This window comes from Ciconia boyciana, unplaced genomic scaffold, assembly GCF_034638445.1.
Source record: "Ciconia boyciana unplaced genomic scaffold, ASM3463844v1 HiC_scaffold_92, whole genome shotgun sequence".
NCBI lineage: Eukaryota > Metazoa > Chordata > Aves > Ciconiiformes > Ciconiidae > Ciconia > Ciconia boyciana.
Window position 1 is genome coordinate 9,845 of NW_027328460.1, and position 19,323 is coordinate 29,167.

Genomic DNA, 19,323 nt, shown 5'->3' on the forward strand with positions numbered 1-19,323 from the left:
ATGCACCAGTATATGCTGGAGGCGGACCGGCTGGAAAGCAGCTTTGCAGAAAAGGACGTGGGGGGGCTCCTGGTGGACACCAAAGTTGAACGTGAGCCGACAGTGTGCCCTTGCCGCAAAGAAGGCTAAGGATATCCTTAGCCCGATATAGAGGAAAGCAGGGTTTACGTATGTTACAATACAGCTGTGTAGACCGATCGAATTGCCCACTATCCCCGGGGGTGCAGGGCACCACAGACCGCCCTTGGGCAGCTTTGGGGGCACTGCCTATTTTCCTAAAAGCCTCCTACCCAGCTTAGCGCAAAGCCTATCTTGATCTGCCCTCCAGCCCTCAAGCCACCAGTGCCGAAGGCACGCCTTGTATTTTATTTTCTCCCAGGAGGAGGCGTGCAGCTTAGAAGCGTCTGCAATTGAAGCGGGGCTTTCAGGGACCAATTTAGAGCAACTTCTGTCGGTTCTACGAGATGTTCTGAAAAGTTAAGGCCTGGCCTGGCCTGGCCTGGCCTGGCCAAAGCAGTCATTTGCCTGGAGGAGCAGCACCAAAAAGCCACAAGCACGTTTGGGGTGGACTTGATGCGGTAACAAATAACAAGAAATAGTACTTGTAGCTACAACAGCCTCTTCCGAGACCTCGTTGCCCGCCCACAGGGTCGCAGCACTACACGGCACAGGTCCCTCCGCGGACTCGCCCAACGTCTTCTCCCTCCACCCCAGGTCAGATTGTCACCTTGAATTGTGTATATATGAGTATGCATTTTAGAATATTTTAGTATATGAGTATGTATTTTAGAATAAAATAGAAATAGTATAAGAGTTATTAGTAGTTAAGAAGGGATCACAGTTAGAATAGAAATTAGCATACTAGAGTGTGAGAATCATAGACAGTTAGAAATAGAAACTAGCATACGAGACTGTGAGAATTGTAGAATCTTCAAGGTAATAGATAATGCCTAAGTTAGATAAGAGGGTATGGGCACTGCATATTTTACTAACAAGCCTATGTTTCTCCTCAAAGAATGCGAAGCTGTAACCCTTCAAAGACCGATAACGGGAACATCCTCTTACCGGGAGAGCCGTAAAGATAAAGGGACACCACAACAACCATGAAAACAACAGGAATAACAGTAACTAGGGGAAAGGTAAAGGCGGCAGGGGAGATCGCGGCCACCGACCCAATTGGGGGACGAAAGGACTACCCCCCCACACACACACTCCTTGTGAGCACGCGCAGTGAATTAAAATCATACTGTGACTTTAATTTGAAGCGGAGAAAATACGGACCAATGGAAGAAGAGGATGATTAGTTAGTCTAATGATTATGTATTAGATAGGCGTGGTGTGTTAACTTTTATGTATAAATACTGAAAAAGAATTGCAATAGGTGTGCTCGATTTGTGGAAATTTTCCACCTTGCACCCTGCGCAGAATAAAGCAATGTCTCCTCTCTAAACATGCTCTGTGTGTTTTGGGAGTTATTTTACAGCGAGGCAACAGTTTTGGCGACCCAGATGGGACTCTGAAATTCGAGACCGGACTCGCCCAACGTCTTCTCCCTCCACCCCCAGGTCGGATCCCTCCGCGCCCCGAGGGCACGCAAGCGCCCCGAGCCCCGGTAAGCACCAGGTCGACGAGGGCGGACCCGCCAAGGGGGCGAGGACAAGCGAAAGCGACAGACGAGACAGCCAATCGGGACGCGGGATCGGCCGGCGGCGATCTGGCGGCCCAATGGGCGCCGCGGAGGGCCTGGCCGAGTGGAGGAAGCGCGGGGGCGACAACGGGCGTTGTCGTGGCTGACGAGATTATTGGGGCGCGGGCCGCCCGGTCCGGTGGCGCCACTACTGTCTTCGGAAAGATCATCGGCAAGGCGCTTCCCCGCCAACGTCATCTACGAGGACGAGGAGGTAGCCGCGGCTTTGCTCTGTGCGCGGTTCCTCTTCCGTTCCCTTCCCTTCCGTTCCCCCCCTCCCCCGGCGCTCGCAGGCGCCCTGAGCCGAGGACCCGTTGTGCGGTGCCCGGGAGCGCGGCAGGGCGGGTGGCGGCGCTGCTGCGGGCGGGTGGGTGGGTGGAGGGACGGGGGACGGACGGGGCCTCTCTGGGTTGTGGCGCTCTCTACTGCGCCATCCCTAAAACATCGCGCTTCTTCGGTGCCCCCCCGCCGGCTGCCGCGGCGCGTACTGGGTTGCTGGTGCTGTCCGGCTCGCCTCGGTTCGCAGCCCCACCGTGTCGTGTGCGCGCGTGCGTAGAGGAGGGCCTCTGACGGTAACGCACTCGGTGGCAGCCGCAGACGTTTGCCGCGTGATATCCCTTTGGCACTGCAAGTCGTGCAAAGTTTGCTGCCGAGGGATGGGAGTGGTCCTACCTCGCGTAGGATGATAGTCTTGAAACCTTAGATTAAGCACGCGCGGTCAGTCTCCTCGGGGATTCTGGGGGGGAGGGGTGGGTGCGTGTGTGTGTGCAAGCAGTGAAGGTCTGAGTAGTGACCGTAATGAGTTAGTTCTGCATAGGAGAAATGCAGGTCTTGATGTGCCTCGTAATAGCATTATAGAGATTTCACAGCTCTGCTGTGCTAGGCTTTGGTTCTGAGCCCCCAAACTGGATTATTAAAGCAAAGAGTTACAGCTTTTCTTATTTTTCTTAAAAAAAAAAAATCTAGAAACCGGCCATCCTGCAGGCTGCAAAAGCTTCCCAGACCTTGTTTCTGTGGTGAAGCGGGACCGTGATAACAGCATGCTTGCAAGGTTCACGCATGCTGGTGCACCACAACGTGCTAGGAACTGGAGTGAGCTGCTTAGACTGTGGGGGAAAAAATGCAGCCGTTACCTACACGATGTTAACTTTAAGTTAGTGTCGCGTATAATTTTTTATTAAAACGCTGAAGATTAACAGTTAGGGGTGTCTTCTGCTTTTGAAGGTAGGGTTTATGTGCAATATAGAAGGCAGACTCGTACTATGCACTTGCAGGCTTCCTGTGATTATGCTTTTGTTCAATACTTGAGCTCCCTGTACCATGGAAAGTGAATGGCCGCTGATCTTCCACTTCACTAAATTCTTTGCTGATTCAGTTAAGCCCTTTGTCTCCTGCCTCTGTGTGGACCACATCGAATAGAAAAACTGCTTAGGAAATGATCGACCCAAATTAAAACATACTGGATGGAGGTCGCTAATCTGAAGTACTGGCCCGTCTCCTTGCCCCCATCATCTTGCACGCTGAATCCCACTTCTGGAGGGGCTCTGTAAATATGTTGTATTTTGTGTATAGCAAGTATTAATATCACGTAAGAAAAATCAACGTTTCGCCTTGTGTTTGGGGCATCTGGTAATCTGCTTCTGTACGAGTTCACGTAAGAAAAATCAACGTTTCGGCTTGTGTTTGGGGCATCTGGTAATCTGCTTCTGTACGAGTTCAGTGGGGCGTATTGATTTGCTCAAGCTATTGCCTTTCCCCGAAGCCAATCAAGTTTTAACTGTTTACTCTTCCTCCAGTGCCTTGCGTTCCATGATCTTTCACCCCAAGCTCCGACGCTTTTCCTAGTCGTGCCTAAGGAGCCAATTATCAGGCTATCTGAAGCAGAAGATTCTGGTGAATCTGTAAGTACCGTGGAAGCTTTCTGCACGCTGAACTGTCCCTGTAATTAGTTCCTAATTTACTAGACTCTTTCCCATCCCCTCTTTCCCTCTTGATAGGGCACAGTAGGCTATTTGGGGTTTTCTGGCGCTGTAATCTTTTGCCTCTAGCTTGTAATGGAATTGAGCTTTTTGACTAAAAGTAGTGCTATAAAGCAATGCTCATCCCTGGGTATGTACTTCTGGTGCAAAATGCGGTGGTGTTCTGGAGCGCGGTCTGATGCCTATTGTCATGGTTTAGAGTAAGAGTAGTAGTACTTCTCCTAATACGGAGAAGGGGGCTTGGGGTTTTTGGCAGGTCAGGGGTGAGGAAGGGCAAAGCTGGTTGAGAGGTGCTGGGTGCTTCACTTTTAGCTCTAAAAGTCAAGTTCAAAGGCTTTGTAAACCCACGCAAAAGGCAGCCTAAAGTTTATTTTCCACCAGAATTGCTTATGTTGCCTGAAGGTATAATGGGGGCTTTAGCCCGGAGACAAACTTAGCTTCTGTGGCTGTCTTGTAGTCCGTTACTGTCTAGCCTGAAAAAAATTGCATAGCTCTTTTTTTTTCCCTGTAGTGTGCATAATTGGTCTTTGTAGCTTTGCTTGGAAAATGTCAGTTGCAGGCGGACAGACAGTAATTTGAAGCGCAATGGTCGAATTGCTAGGAATTGGCTAACTGGCTTCTCTGGGTGGTTCTCTGCTCTCGTTCCTTCCCTTGCTGCCCTCTCCCCTCTTTGTGTGTGGCTTTTTATGTTATTTATTTATGGGTTTGCACTTCCTTCTCCAGCTTCTTGGGCATTTAATGATTGTTGGCAAGATGCGTGCTGCTCACCTGGGCCTGACCAATGGGTTCCGGACGGTTGTGGATGAAGGGCCCGAGGGTGGGCAGTCTGTCTGTCACGTACATCTACGTATTCTGGGTGGCCGTCAGTTGGGCTGGCCGCCTGGCTAAGATTTTTGCACCACAAGAGTTGCTGCACGTGTACGAATCGCCACTGAATGGATTTCATCTGTTGCCCGTCGGTCTAGCCACACCGTTGATGTCTAATTTTTTGTGACGTGTGTCTGCGGAAGGTAATAAAAGCTTTGAGCAGCAGTTGCACAATAAAGATTTAGCATGGGGATATCATCTCTGTCTTGTGCGTCTTACTGAGGGAAATAGTTCTGCAAGTTAAAATGGTGTCTCCCCGGAGTGTAAGTACGTGGAGTGTTTCAGTCTGTTAACAGTGTTCTATAGGTAGATAGTGATTTGCCCAGTCACTTGAAGCGTGACGCTGGAACCGCTTAGCAGTCTCCTGCGTCTCGTAGGAGGCAAACTCTTAGCTTTTTGGAAGTGGTACGCAAACGTAGATAAAGCCGGCGTAGGCTGCTGCTAAAACTGTAGAAAATACTGTATGTGACGCTACAGGCATGCCATACAAGGGTGGTTTCGGCACAGTGCAATGTGTTGGAAGCATCCAACTCCTGTTGGAGCACTTTATCAATGGCTGTGTGATAAGGCCCCGTTGCTATCCCTTTTCTGGTGAGGAGGGATATGGTAGGAGAAAACAGTCGGTCCGAATGGCAGCTGCGGTGCTTCCATAGCACAGTGGAATATCCCTTTGGTCACTTTTGGGTCAGCTGTCCTGGCTCTGTCCCCTCCCAACCTCTTGCCCACCCCCAGCTTACTGGGCTTTGGGGTGGGGTGGTTGGAGAGACAGCCTCCATGCTGTGGGAGCACTGCTCAGCAGTAGCCAAAACATTGGTGTGTTATCAACACCCTTCTAGCTACAACTACAAAGCACAGCACTATGAGGGCTGCTATGGGCAAAGTTAACTCCATCCCAGCCAGACCCAAACCAAAACTGCATCACAGGGAGACAGCAAACTTTGTCTGTCTTTTAACAGCTGCTCAAAAAGGGAGATGGGCATGGGAAAGCAGGGCGATCCTTCGTTGCCCTTGAACGCTGTGTTGCTGAGGCATCTGAGACGCCCACTGGGAGGCGTCTTCATCTCTTCTATATCCCCAAGCGATCAGGTGAAGTTGGGTGACACGGGCGTGTAAGTAACCCGAGGACTTCACCTTTATTTAATCTTCCCGGGAGGAGATGGAAACGATTTACCTGAAGTAGATGGAAGCTGACATATGATGTTTCCTGGAAGCTGCGCTGGTGCAGTGTTTGCTTACTGAATGATTGAGCTAGGTAACATCTATTGTTCTGTCTGTGTAAACTCCCTAAGGTATCTAGAAGGTGTTCCCGCTTCTGGGGCGGGGGAATGTTGAAGAGGCTAGGTACGGCTTATACATTCAGAGAGACTGGGCGATTGCCATAGGTTTTAGAAGTCTGTGGCGCCTGGTGGAATTTACGTCTCGCCTCACAGGCGACGTTGCCGATACTTTGCTCCAAACCAGAGAGAGCAAAGGGTTATTAAACAGTGATCCGCTGAAGAATCGTAGCATCCTAGAGCAGCCCAGGTGGGAAGGGACCTGGAAAGATCATCTGGTCCAACCTTTTGTGGGAAAGGCAGCCTAGATGAGATTATCTAGCACCCTGTCCAATCGCATCTTGAAAACCTCCAGCGATGGGGACTCTACCACATCCCTGGGGAGGCTGTTCCGGTGGATGATTGCTCTCGCTGTGTAATAAAGAAATAAATACAAATAATAATAATATGTCTGTCTTGTGTCAAGATGAAACCTCTCTCCTGGTGCAACTTGTACCCGTTGCCCCTTGTCTTCTCCATGTGGCTCCTTGTGAAGAGAGAGCCTCCGTCCCCTTTGTAGCCACCCTTTAAGTACTGGAATACTGTGATGAGGTTCCCCCCTGAGCCTTCTCTTCTCCAAGGGAGAAAAGACCCAACTCCTTCAGTCTTTCCTCATAGGGCAGGTCCTCCAGCCCTTTGATCGTCTTTGTGGCCCTCCTTGGGACCTGCTCCAGTCTGTCTGCGTCTCTTTTTGAATTGTGGGGACCAGAACCGGACACAGCGCTCCAGGTGCGGTCTGCAGGGGTGGCCTCTGTGAGAAGAGGCCAGGGTCTGCCCTGTGCCGGACACAGCTGGTTCCAGCCAGCTAGGCACCGGACTGACCGCAGGCCAAAGCTGAGCAACTCGGCGAAGCTGGTGGCGCCCTGTGAAAACATATTTAAGAAAGGGCAAAGCGCTGTCCGGGGCAGGTGGGCAGCCGGGGCAGCAATCCCTGCTGCCCGTGGATCCGGCAGGTGGATATTTCCTGAAGGCACTTTTTCATCCTATTTTCTCCCCCTGTCCTGTTGAGGAGGGGCAGCGAGAGAGCAGCTGGGTGGGCCCCTGGCAGCCGGCCAAGGTCAACCCACCACAAAGCCTAAAAGGCAGATTCCTCCGTGTAGAAGCTGAAGGGGGTCGGTGGTTTAAAGAATGATAGTGACTGGGGTAGGAACAGGACCTTTTGGAGGTAGGAAAGTCGGGAAATATCTGGGGATCCAGTCACTTTGAGGAGGGGGAAATTTCAAGAGAAAAAGCCTTCTTTCTGAGCAATAAGAGGTTCTTGTGAGAAAAAGGATCTAGACTCCATTTTTTCTCACTTGGTAATAAAAGTGACAAAGAACTGGAACTCCTGCGTGCAAAGGGATGAAAATGTACGGAGCCTGTTGGATGCTCTCTGTGTGTGTGTGTGTGTGTGTGTTGGAAACCCAGGAACAGCTATAAAGAGGTCATGGAGTAGATGTGAGCTTGGTTAACTTGGTCTTGCAAAACTTGATTAAAACAGAGCCTTAGAGAAGGCAATGCCTTGAGGATGTGAAGGGTAAAAGGACAATAAGTAAGGCTGGAGATGTAGTTCCCGATCCTTTTGTCGGGAAGGATTAGGACTGAATGTTGATTTGACTGAAGCGCAGGTTCCAATCCGTCTTCTATAACTGAAATTCAGTAGCAAAGGAGACCGAAAGCTGAGAACTCCCGTGACTGGAGTGTTGCAATGGAGGGATAGGGGCTCTTTAGGAAGGACAGGCCGGGAAGATGAGGAGGGGGAGTGGCCCCTTTATGTGAGAGAACAGCTGGAATGCAAGGAGCCCTGCCTGGGGATGGCTGATGAGCCTACCGACCGAGAGCTCATGGGTAAGGACCGAAGAGAAGACGGGTAAGGGTGGCATTGTAGCGGGCGTCTGCTATAGGCCGCCTGACCAGGAAGAACAAGCGGATGAGGCCCTCTACAGACAGATAGGAGCAGCCTTGCGTTCGCAGGCCCTGGTCCTCACGGGGGACTTCAACCACCCCGATATCTGCTGGAGGGACAAGACAGCAGGGCAACCATGCAAAGCTGACCCAACCACCCACCCGCATTAGAACCGGTGCCACCAGAAAAGCACGTAAGGTATTAGTAATCGGAGATTCCCTACTGAGAGGCACCAAAGCACCCATTTGCCATCCAGACGATTTCTCTAGAGAAGTCTGCTGCCTACCAGGAGCTCGCATTCGTGGCGTCACTGAGAGGCTGCCGAGCCTGGTGAGCCCTACAGATTATCATCTGCTCCTACTATTCCGCGTAGGGTCTGACGAGGCAACTTAGAGCCTCGTCAAAAGACGAGGCTCCAAAAGACCATCTGTCCCTCGGAGCAATGTTAAAAGGATCAGGAGCACAGGTGGTGGTCTCCTCTAACCTCCCAGTCAGAGGAAGGGGTCCAGGAAGGAGGAGACGAATTGAACAGGGGAATGCCTGGCTGCGTAGCTGGTGCCATACTCAAGGTTTTGGCAAAGGTAGATCATGGATCTACCTTTGAGAAGCCAGGTCTGTTGGGAGCTGATGGGGTTCACCTGACCAAGCGGGGCAAGAGGGTCTTCGCCAACAAGCTGGCCAGACTTACAAGGAGGGCTTTAAACTAGACCCAGCGGGGGAAGGCGATGGAGTTTTGAGCAACAGAGAGGAGCCAGGGGCTGCTGATGCATTAGGAACCAACAGGGGAACACCTGAGAAATGCTGCAAAGGAATTGGGGCTTGAGCCTCCAAAAAGGTGACGCGGTCGACAGCCCAGCTGAAGTGTCTCTATCCCAATGCACGCAGCACGGGTAACAAACAGGAGGAGGTGGAAGCCGCTGTGCAGCTGGAAAGCTATGGCCTAATCGCTATCGCTGAAACTTGGTGGGATGACTCACACGACTGGAGGGCTGCAATCGATGGCTATAAACTGTTCAGAAGGAAGGAGAGGCGGGGGGGGGTTGCCCGCTATGGAAAAAAGAAAAAAGGATTGACTGCACAGAGCTGTCTTTGAAAGACAGCGATGAACAGGTTGAGAGCTTATGGGTGAAAATTCGAGGCCAAGCCAACAAAGGAAACCTCGTGGTTGGTGTCTACTATAGGGGAGGATGTTGACAAAGCGTTCTTACTTCAACTACCAGAAGCATCACACTCGCGGGCAAAGAGTAAAGTCAAGACCCTGAATTTTAGGAGAGCGAACTTTCAGGTGTTTCAAGAACTCGTGGATGGGACCTCCCTGGGAAACTGCCCTCGGGGATAAAGGAGCAGAAGGGAGCTGGCAGCTCTTTAAGGACGTTTTCGTAGAGCACAAGAGCTCTCGATTCCCATGCGTAAGAAATCAGGCAAGGAAGGCAGGAGACCAGCATGGCTGAGTAAGGACCTTCTGGTCGAGCTGAAGCGCAAGAAGGAAATGCATAGTGAGTGGAAGCAGGGACACGCGTCCTGGGAAGAATATAGGGATGCTGCCCGGGTGTGTAGGGATGGGATCAGGAAAGCTAAGGCACAGCTGGAGCTGAATTTGGCAAGGGATGTGAAGAATCATAAGAAGGGCTTCTACAGGTGCGTTGGCCAGAAAAGGAAGACTAAAGAAAACGTACACCACCCCCATGCCACCCCCCAATAAATAAGACAGGAGCTCTAGTGACAACCGACTTGGGGAAGGCTGAGGTACTCAACGATTTTGTTTTGCCTCCGTTTTCACTGGCAATCACTGTTCCCACATCTCTCAAGTCCCTGAACCTCAAGGCAGGGACTGGGGGAACAAAGTCCCTCCCATCGTAGGAAACGATCCGGTTCAAGACCACGTGAGGAACCTGAACATACACAAGTCCATGGGACCTGACGAGGTGCATCCCAGGGTGTCTCGTCCCACTCGGTGGGTTGCGAGATGGGTGAATCTTTTTGATTCCCTGACGGTTTGCGTACCGACCAACAAAGGCCGATCTCTGCTCGGCAGAGCCGCGTGGTCGGTAGAGGGGTAACAGTTTTAAACTGAAAGAGGGTAGGTTTAGGTTGGAAATAAGGAAGAATTTTTTTACGACGAGGGTGGTGAGACACTGGAGAACGGGTTGCCCAGAGAAGTTGTGGATGCCCCATCACTGGAAGTGTTCAAGGTCAGGTTGGGCGGGGCTTTGAGCAACCTGATCAAGTGAAAGATGTCCCTGCCCATTGCAGAGGGGTTGGGCTAGATGATCTTTAAAAGGTCCCTTCCTACCCAAACCATTCTCCGATTCTGTGACTGAATGCCGCCTTTGCCTCAGTCTTTGCTAGCAAGACCAGCCTTCAGGAATCCCAGGCCCCGGAGGCCAGGGGGAAAGTCTGGAGCAAGGAAGACGTACCCTTGGCGGAAGAGGATCTGGTCAGGGAATACTTAAGCAAACCGGATGTACGTAAGGCCACGGGCCCTGATGGGATGCACGCATGAGCGCTGGGGGAGCGGGCAGATGTCATTGTGAAGCCACTCTTGATAATCTTTGATCGATCACGGCGACTGGGAGAGGCGCCTGAGGACTGGAGGAATGCAAATGTCACCCCTCTCTTCAAGAAGGGCAAGAAAGAGGACCCAGGGAACTACAGGCTGGTCAGCCTCCCTCGATCCCTGCAAGGGCGACGGAGCAGCTAATCCTGGAAACCGCTTCCAGGCACATGAAGGACAAGACGGTCATCAGGAGTAGTCATCATGGATTCACCAAGGGGGGAGTCATGCTTGACCGACCTGATAACCTTCTATGATGAAACGACTGGCTTGGTAGACGAGGGGAGAGCAGCGGATATTGCCTACCTAGCCTTCGGGAAGGCTTTTGACACCGTCTCCCGTAAGATCCTCATAGAGAAGCTGATGAAGTATGGGCTGGATGAGCAGACAGTGGGGTGGGTTGAAAACTGGCTGAACAGCTGGGCCCAGAGGGTGGTGATCGGTGGCATGAAGTCTAGTTGGAGGCCAGTCACTAGCGGTGTACCCCGGGGGTCAATACTGGGTCCGATCCTGTTCAACGTCCTGATTAATGATCTGGATGATGGGTAGACAGACTGTACCCTCGGCGAGTTTGCTGATGATACAAAACTGGGAGGAGTGGCTGATACACCAGAGGGTTGTGCTGCCATCCAGAGGGACCTCGACAGGCTGGAGAAATGGGCAGGCAGGAGCCTCGTGCGGTTCAGCAAGGGGAAGTGCCAAGTCCTGCACCTGGGGAGGAACAACCCCATGCACCAGTATATGCTGGAGGCGGACCGGCTGGAAAGCAGCTTTGCAGAAAAGGACGTGGGGGGGCTCCTGGTGGACACCAAAGTTGAACGTGAGCCGACAGTGTGCCCTTGCCGCAAAGAAGGCTAAGGATATCCTTAGCCCGATATAGAGGAAAGCAGGGTTTACGTATGTTACAATACAGCTGTGTAGACCGATCGAATTGCCCACTATCCCCGGGGTGCAGGGCACCACAGACCGCCCTTGGGCAGCTTTGGGGGCACTGCCTATTTTCCTAAAAGCCTCCTACCCAGCTTAGCGCAAAGCCTATCTTGATCTGCCCTCCAGCCCTCAAGCCACCAGTGCCGAAGGCACGCCTTGTATTTTATTTTCTCCCAGGAGGAGGCGTGCAGCTTAGAAGCGTCTGCAATTGAAGCGGGGCTTTCAGGGACCAATTTAGAGCAACTTCTGTCGGTTCTACGAGATGTTCTGAAAAGTTAAGGCCTGGCCTGGCCTGGCCTGGCCTGGCCAAAGCAGTCATTTGCCTGGAGGGAGCAGCACCAAAAAGCCACAAGCACGTTTGGGGTGGACTTGATGCGGTAACAAATAACAAGAAATAGTACTTGTAGCTACAACAGCCTCTTCCGAGACCTCGTTGCCCGCCCACAGGGTCGCAGCACTACACGGCACAGGTCCCTCCGCGGACTCGCCCAACGTCTTCTCCCTCCACCCCCAGGTCAGATTGTCACCTTGAATTGTGTATATATGAGTATGCATTTTAGAATATTTTAGTATATGAGTATGTATTTTAGAATAAAATAGAAATAGTATAAGAGTTATTAGTAGTTAAGAAGGGATCACAGTTAGAATAGAAATTAGCATACTAGAGTGTGAGAATCATAGACAGTTAGAAATAGAAACTAGCATACGAGACTGTGAGAATTGTAGAATCTTCAAGGTAATAGATAATGCCTAAGTTAGATAAGAGGGTATGGGCACTGCATATTTTACTAACAAGCCTATGTTTCTCCTCAAAGAATGCGAAGCTGTAACCCTTCAAAGACCGATAACGGGAACATCCTCTTACCGGGAGAGCCGTAAAGATAAAGGGACACCACAACAACCATGAAAACAACAGGAATAACAGTAACTAGGGGAAAGGTAAAGGCGGCAGGGGGAGATCGCGGCCACCGACCCAATTGGGGGACGAAAGGACTACCCCCACACACACACTCCTTGTGAGCACGCGCAGTGAATTAAAATCATACTGTGACTTTAATTTGAAGCGGAGAAAATACGGACCAATGGAAGAAGAGGATGATTAGTTAGTCTAATGATTATGTATTAGATAGGCGTGGTGTGTTAACTTTTATGTATAAATACTGAAAAAGAATTGCAATAGGTGTGCTCGATTTGTGGAAATTTTCCACCTTGCACCCTGCGCAGAATAAAGCAATGTCTCCTCTCTAAACATGCTCTGTGTGTTTTGGGAGTTATTTTACAGCGAGGCAACAGTTTTGGCGACCCAGATGGGACTCTGAAATTCGAGACCGGACTCGCCCAACGTCTTCTCCCTCCACCCCAGGTCGGATCCCTCCGCGCCCCGAGGGCACGCAAGCGCCCCGAGCCCCGGTAAGCACCAGGTCGACGAGGGCGGACCCGCCAAGGGGCGAGGACAAGCGAAAACGACAGACGAGACAGCCAATCGGGACGCGGGATCGGCCGGCGGCGATCTGGCGGCCCAATGGGCGCCGCGGAGGGCCTGGCCGAGTGGAGGAAGCGCGGGGGCGACAACGGGCGTTGTCGTGGCTGACGAGATTATTGGGGCGCGGGCCGCCCGGTCCGGTGGCGCCACTACTGTCTTCGGAAAGATCATCGGCAAGGCGCTTCCCCGCCAACGTCATCTACGAGGACGAGGAGGTAGCCGCGGCTTTGCTCTGTGCGCGGTTCCTCTTCCGTTCCCTTCCCTTCCGTTCCCCCTCCCCTCCCCGGCGCTCGCAGGCGCCCTGAGCCGAGGACCCGTTGTGCGGTGCCCGGGAGCGCGGCAGGGCGGGTGGCGGCGCTGCTGCGGGCGGGTGGGTGGGTGGAGGGACGGGGGACGGACGGGGCCTCTCTGGGTTGTGGCGCTCTCTACTGCGCCATCCCTAAAACATCGCGCTTCTTCGGTGCCCCCCCCCCCGCCGGCTGCCGCGGCGCGTACTGGGTTGCTGGTGCTGTCCGGCTCGCCTCGGTTCGCAGCCCCACCGTGTCGTGTGCGCGCGTGCGTAGAGGAGGGCCTCTGACGGTAACGCACTCGGTGGCAGCCGCAGACGTTTGCCGCGTGATATCCCTTTGGCACTGCAAGTCGTGCAAAGTTTGCTGCCGAGGGATGGGAGTGGTCCTACCTCGCGTAGGATGATAGTCTTGAAACCTTAGATTAAGCACGCGCGGTCAGTCTCCTCGGGGATTCTGGGGGGGAGGGGTGGGTGCGTGTGTGTGTGCAAGCAGTGAAGGTCTGAGTAGTGACCGTAATGAGTTAGTTCTGCATAGGAGAAATGCAGGTCTTGATGTGCCTCGTAATAGCATTATAGAGATTTCACAGCTCTGCTGTGCTAGGCTTTGGTTCTGAGCCCCCAAACTGGATTATTAAAGCAAAGAGTTACAGCTTTTCTTATTTTTCTTAAAAAAAAAAAATATCTAGAAACCGGCCATCCTGCAGGCTGCAAAAGCTTCCCAGACCTTGTTTCTGTGGTGAAGCGGGACCGTGATAACAGCATGCTTGCAAGGTTCACGCATGCTGGTGCACCACAACGTGCTAGGAACTGGAGTGAGCTGCTTAGACTGTGGGGGGAAAAAATGCAGCCGTTACCTACACGATGTTAACTTTAAGTTAGTGTCGCGTATAATTTTTTATTAAAACGCTGAAGATTAACAGTTAGGGGTGTCTTCTGCTTTTGAAGGTAGGGTTTATGTGCAATATAGAAGGCAGACTCGTACTATGCACTTGCAGGCTTCCTGTGATTATGCTTTTGTTCAATACTTGAGCTCCCTGTACCATGGAAAGTGAATGGCCGCTGATCTTCCACTTCACTAAATTCTTTGTTGATTCAGTTAAGCCCTTTGTCTCCTGCCTCTGTGTGGACCACATCGAATAGAAAAACTGCTTAGGAAATGATCGACCCAAATTAAAACATACTGGATGGAGGTCGCTAATCTGAAGTACTGGCCCGTCTCCTTGCCCCCATCATCTTGCACGCTGAATCCCACTTCTGGAGGGGGCTCTGTAAATATGTTGTATTTTGTGTATAGCAAGTATTAATATCACGTAAGAAAAATCAACGTTTCGCCTTGTGTTTGGGGCATCTGGTAATCTGCTTCTGTACGAGTTCACGTAAGAAAAATCAACGTTTCGGCTTGTGTTTGGGGCATCTGGTAATCTGCTTCTGTACGAGTTCAGTGGGGCGTATTGATTTGCTCAAGCTATTGCCTTTCCCCGAAGCCAATCAAGTTTTAACTGTTTACTCTTCCTCCAGTGCCTTGCGTTCCATGATCTTTCACCCCAAGCTCCGACGCTTTTCCTAGTCGTGCCTAAGGAGCCAATTATCAGGCTATCTGAAGCAGAAGATTCTGGTGAATCTGTAAGTACCGTGGAAGCTTTCTGCACGCTGAACTGTCCCTGTAATTAGTTCCTAATTTACTAGACTCTTTCCCATCCCCTCTTTCCCTCTTGATAGGGCACAGTAGGCTATTTGGGGTTTTCTGGCGCTGTAATCTTTTGCCTCTAGCTTGTAATGGAATTGAGCTTTTGACTAAAAGTAGTGCTATAAAGCAATGCTCATCCCTGGGTATGTACTTCTGGTGCAAAATGCGGTGGTGTTCTGGAGCGCGGTCTGATGCCTATTGTCATGGTTTAGAGTAAGAGTAGTAGTACTTCTCCTAATACGGAGAAGGGGGCTTGGGGTTTTTGGCAGGTCAGGGGTGAGGAAGGGCAAAGCTGGTTGAGAGGTGCTGGGTGCTTCACTTTTAGCTCTAAAAGTCAAGTTCAAAGGCTTTGTAAACCCACGCAAAAGGCAGCCTAAAGTTTATTTTCCACCAGAATTGCTTATGTTGCCTGAAGGTATAATGGGGGCTTTAGCCCGGAGACAAACTTAGCTTCTGTGGCTGTCTTGTAGTCCGTTACTGTCTAGCCTGAAAAAAATTGCATAGCTCTTTTTTTTCCCTGTAGTGTGCATAATTGGTCTTTGTAGCTTTGCTTGGAAAATGTCAGTTGCAGGCGGACAGACAGTAATTTGAAGCGCAATGGTCGAATTGCTAGGAATTGGCTAACTGGCTTCTCTGGGTGGTTCTCTGCTCTCGTTCCTTCCCTTGCTGCCCTCTCCTCTTTGTGTGTGGCTTTTATGTTATTTATTTATGGGTTTGCACTTCCTTCTCCAGCTTCTTGGGCATTTAATGATTGTTGGCAAGATGCGTGCTGCTCACCTGGGCCTGACCAATGGGTTCCGGACGGTTGTGGATGAAGGGCCCGAGGGTGGGCAGTCTGTCTGTCACGTACATCTACGTATTCTGGGTGGCCGTCAGTTGGGCTGGCCGCCTGGCTAAGATTTTTGCACCACAAGAGTTGCTGCACGTGTACGAATCGCCACTGAATGGATTTCATCTGTTGCCCGTCGGTCTAGCCACACCGTTGATGTCTAATTTTTTGTGACGTGTGTCTGCGGAAGGTAATAAAAGCTTTGAGCAGCAGTTGCACAATAAAGATTTAGCATGGGGATATCATCTCTGTCTTGTGCGTCTTACTGAGGGAAATAGTTCTGCAAGTTAAAATGGTGTCTCCCCGGAGTGTAAGTACGTGGAGTGTTTCAGTCTGTTAACAGTGTTCTATAGGTAGATAGTGATTTGCCCAGTCACTTGAAGCGTGACGCTGGAACCGCTTAGCAGTCTCCTGCGTCTCGTAGGAGGCAAACTCTTAGCTTTTTGGAAGTGGTACGCAAACGTAGATAAAGCCGGCGTAGGCTGCTGCTAAAACTGTAGAAAATACTGTATGTGACGCTACAGGCATGCCATACAAGGGTGGTTTCGGCACAGTGCAATGTGTTGGAAGCATCCAACTCCTGTTGGAGCACTTTATCAATGGCTGTGTGATAAGGCCCCGTTGCTATCCCTTTTCTGGTGAGGAGGGATATGGTAGGAGAAAACAGTCGGTCCGAATGGCAGCTGCGGTGCTTCCATAGCACAGTGGAATATCCCTTTGGTCACTTTTGGGTCAGCTGTCCTGGCTCTGTCCCCTCCCAACCTCTTGCCCACCCCCAGCTTACTGGGCTTTGGGGTGGGGTGGTTGGAGAGACAGCCTCCATGCTGTGGGAGCACTGCTCAGCAGTAGCCAAAACATTGGTGTGTTATCAACACCCTTCTAGCTACAACTACAAAGCACAGCACTATGAGGGCTGCTATGGGCAAAGTTAACTCCATCCCAGCCAGACCCAAACCAAAACTGCATCACAGGGAGACAGCAAACTTTGTCTGTCTTTTAACAGCTGCTCAAAAAGGGAGATGGGCATGGGAAAGCAGGGCGATCCTTCGTTGCCCTTGAACGCTGTGTTGCTGAGGCATCTGAGACGCCCACTGGGAGGCGTCTTCATCTCTTCTATATCCCCAAGCGATCAGGTGAAGTTGGGTGACACGGGCGTGTAAGTAACCCGAGGACTTCACCTTTATTTAATCTTCCCGGGGAGGAGATGGAAACGATTTACCTGAAGTAGATGGAAGCTGACATATGATGTTTCCTGGAAGCTGCGCTGGTGCAGTGTTTGCTTACTGAATGATTGAGCTAGGTAACATCTATTGTTCTGTCTGTGTAAACTCCCTAAGGTATCTAGAAGGTGTTCCCGCTTCTGGGGCGGGGGAATGTTGAAGAGGCTAGGTACGGCTTATACATTCAGAGAGACTGGGCGATTGCCATAGGTTTTAGAAGTCTGTGGCGCCTGGTGGAATTTACGTCTCGCCTCACAGGCGACGTTGCCGATACTTTGCTCCAAACCAGAGAGAGCAAAGGGTTATTAAACAGTGATCCGCTGAAGAATCGTAGCATCCTAGAGCAGCCCAGGTGGGAAGGGACCTGGAAAGATCATCTGGTCCAACCTTTTGTGGGAAAGGCAGCCTAGATGAGATTATCTAGCACCCTGTCCAATCGCATCTTGAAAACCTCCAGCGATGGGGACTCTACCACATCCCTGGGGAGGCTGTTCCGGTGGATGATTGCTCTCGCTGTGTAATAAAGAAATAAATACAAATAATAATAATATGTCTGTCTTGTGTCAAGATGAAACCTCTCTCCTGGTGCAACTTGTACCCGTTGCCCCTTGTCTTCTCCATGTGGCTCCTTGTGAAGAGAGAGCCTCCGTCCCCTTTGTAGCCACCCTTTAAGTACTGGAATACTGTGATGAGGTTCCCCCCTGAGCCTTCTCTTCTCCAAGGGAGAAAAGACCCAACTCCTTCAGTCTTTCCTCATAGGGCAGGTCCTCCAGCCCTTTGATCGTCTTTGTGGCCCTCCTTGGGACCTGCTCCAGTCTGTCTGCGTCTCTTTTTGAATTGTGGGGACCAGAACCGGACACAGCGCTCCAGGTGCGGTCTGCAGGGGTGGCCTCTGTGAGAAGAGGCCAGGGTCTGCCCTGTGCCGGACACAGCTGGTTCCAGCCAGCTAGGCACCGGACTGACCGCAGGCCAAAGCTGAGCAACTCGGCGAAGCTGGTGGCGCCCTGTGAAAACATATTTAAGAAAGGGCAAAGCGCTGTCCGGGGCAGGTGGGCAGCCGGGGCAGCAATCCCTGCTGCCCGTGGATCCGGCAGGTGGATATTTCCTGAAGGCACTTTTTCATCCTATTTTCTCCCCTGTCCTGTTGAGGAGGGGCAGCGAGAGAGCAGCTGGGTGGGCCCCTGGCAGCCGGCCAAGGTCAACCCACCACAAAGCCTAAAAGGCAGATTCCTCCGTGTAGAAGCTGAAGGGGGTCGGTGGTTTAAAGAATGATAGTGACTGGGGTAGGAACAGGACCTTTTGGAGGTAGGAAAGTCGGGAAATATCTGGGGATCCAGTCACTTTGAGGAGGGGGAAATTTCAAGAGAAAAGCCTTCTTTCTGAGCAATAAGAGGTTCTTGTGAGAAAAAGGATCTAGACTCCATTTTTTCTCACTTGGTAATAAAAGTGACAAAGAACTGGAACTCCTGCGTGCAAAGGGATGAAAATGTACGGAGCCTGTTGGATGCTCTCTGTGTGTGTGTGTGTGTGTGTTGGAAACCCAGGAACAGCTATAAAGAGGTCATGGAGTAGATGTGAGCTTGGTTAACTTGGTCTTGCAAAACTTGATTAAAACAGAGCCTTAGAGAAGGCAATGCCTTGAGGATGTGAAGGGTAAAAGGACAATAAGTAAGGCTGGAGATGTAGTTCCCGATCCTTTTGTCGGGAAGGATTAGGACTGAATGTTGATTTGACTGAAGCGCAGGTTCCAATCCGTCTTCTATAACTGAAATTCAGTAGCAAAGGAGACCGAAAGCTGAGAACTCCCGTGACTGGAGTGTTGCAATGGAGGGATAGGGGCTCTTTAGGAAGGACAGGCCGGGAAGATGAGGAGGGGGAGTGGCCCTTTTATGTGAGAGAACAGCTGGAATGCAAGGAGCCCTGCCTGGGGATGGCTGATGAGCCTACCGACCGAGAGCTCATGGGTAAGGACCGAAGAGAAGACGGGTAAGGGTGGCATTGTAGCGGGCGTCTGCTATAGGCCGCCTGACCAGGAAGAACAAGCGGATGAGGCCCTCTACAGACAGATAGGAGCAGCCTTGCGTTCGCAGGCCCTGGTCCTCACGGGGGACTTCAACCACCCCGATATCTGCTGGAGGGACAAGACAGCAGGGCAACCATGCAAAGCTGACCCAACCACCCACCCGCATTAGAACCGGTGCCACCAGAAAAGCACGTAAGGTATTAGTAATCGGAGATTCCCTACTGAGAGGCACCAAAGCACCCATTTGCCATCCAGACGATTTCTCTAGAGAAGTCTGCTGCCTACCAGGAGCTCGCATTCGTGGCGTCACTGAGAGGCTGCCGAGCCTGGTGAGCCCTACAGATTATCATCTGCTCCTACTATTCCGCGTAGGGTCTGACGAGGCAACTTAGAGCCTCGTCAAAAAGACGAGGCTCCAAAAAGACCATCTGTCCCTCGGAGCAATGTTAAAAGGATCAGGAGCACAGGTGGTGGTCTCCTCTAACCTCCCAGTCAGAGGAAGGGGTCCAGGAAGGAGGAGACGAATTGAACAGGGGAATGCCTGGCTGCGTAGCTGGTGCCATACTCAAGGTTTTGG

The 19,323-nt window shown here is 51.4% G+C and overlaps 2 protein-coding genes across 2 annotated transcripts; both read left to right on the top strand.

The window, feature by feature from the left end:
- Window positions 1–4,731, top strand: LOC140645996 (adenosine 5'-monophosphoramidase HINT1-like). The gene is given in 5 exon segments (XM_072849427.1): window positions 1–91; window positions 1,566–1,870; window positions 1,872–1,901; window positions 3,484–3,588; window positions 4,390–4,731. Coding segments are annotated over 5 exon segments (696 nt in total). The 3' UTR covers window positions 4,555–4,731.
- A 5,758-nt stretch (window positions 4,732–10,489) lies between these two features.
- On the top strand, window positions 10,490–15,748 carry LOC140645998 (uncharacterized). Its single transcript, XM_072849428.1, is given in 6 exon segments — window positions 10,490–10,625; window positions 11,601–11,729; window positions 12,579–12,913; window positions 14,506–14,610; window positions 15,407–15,506; window positions 15,509–15,748. Coding segments are annotated over 6 exon segments (915 nt in total). The 3' UTR covers window positions 15,619–15,748.
- The last annotated feature ends 3,575 nt before the right edge of the window (window positions 15,749–19,323 follow it).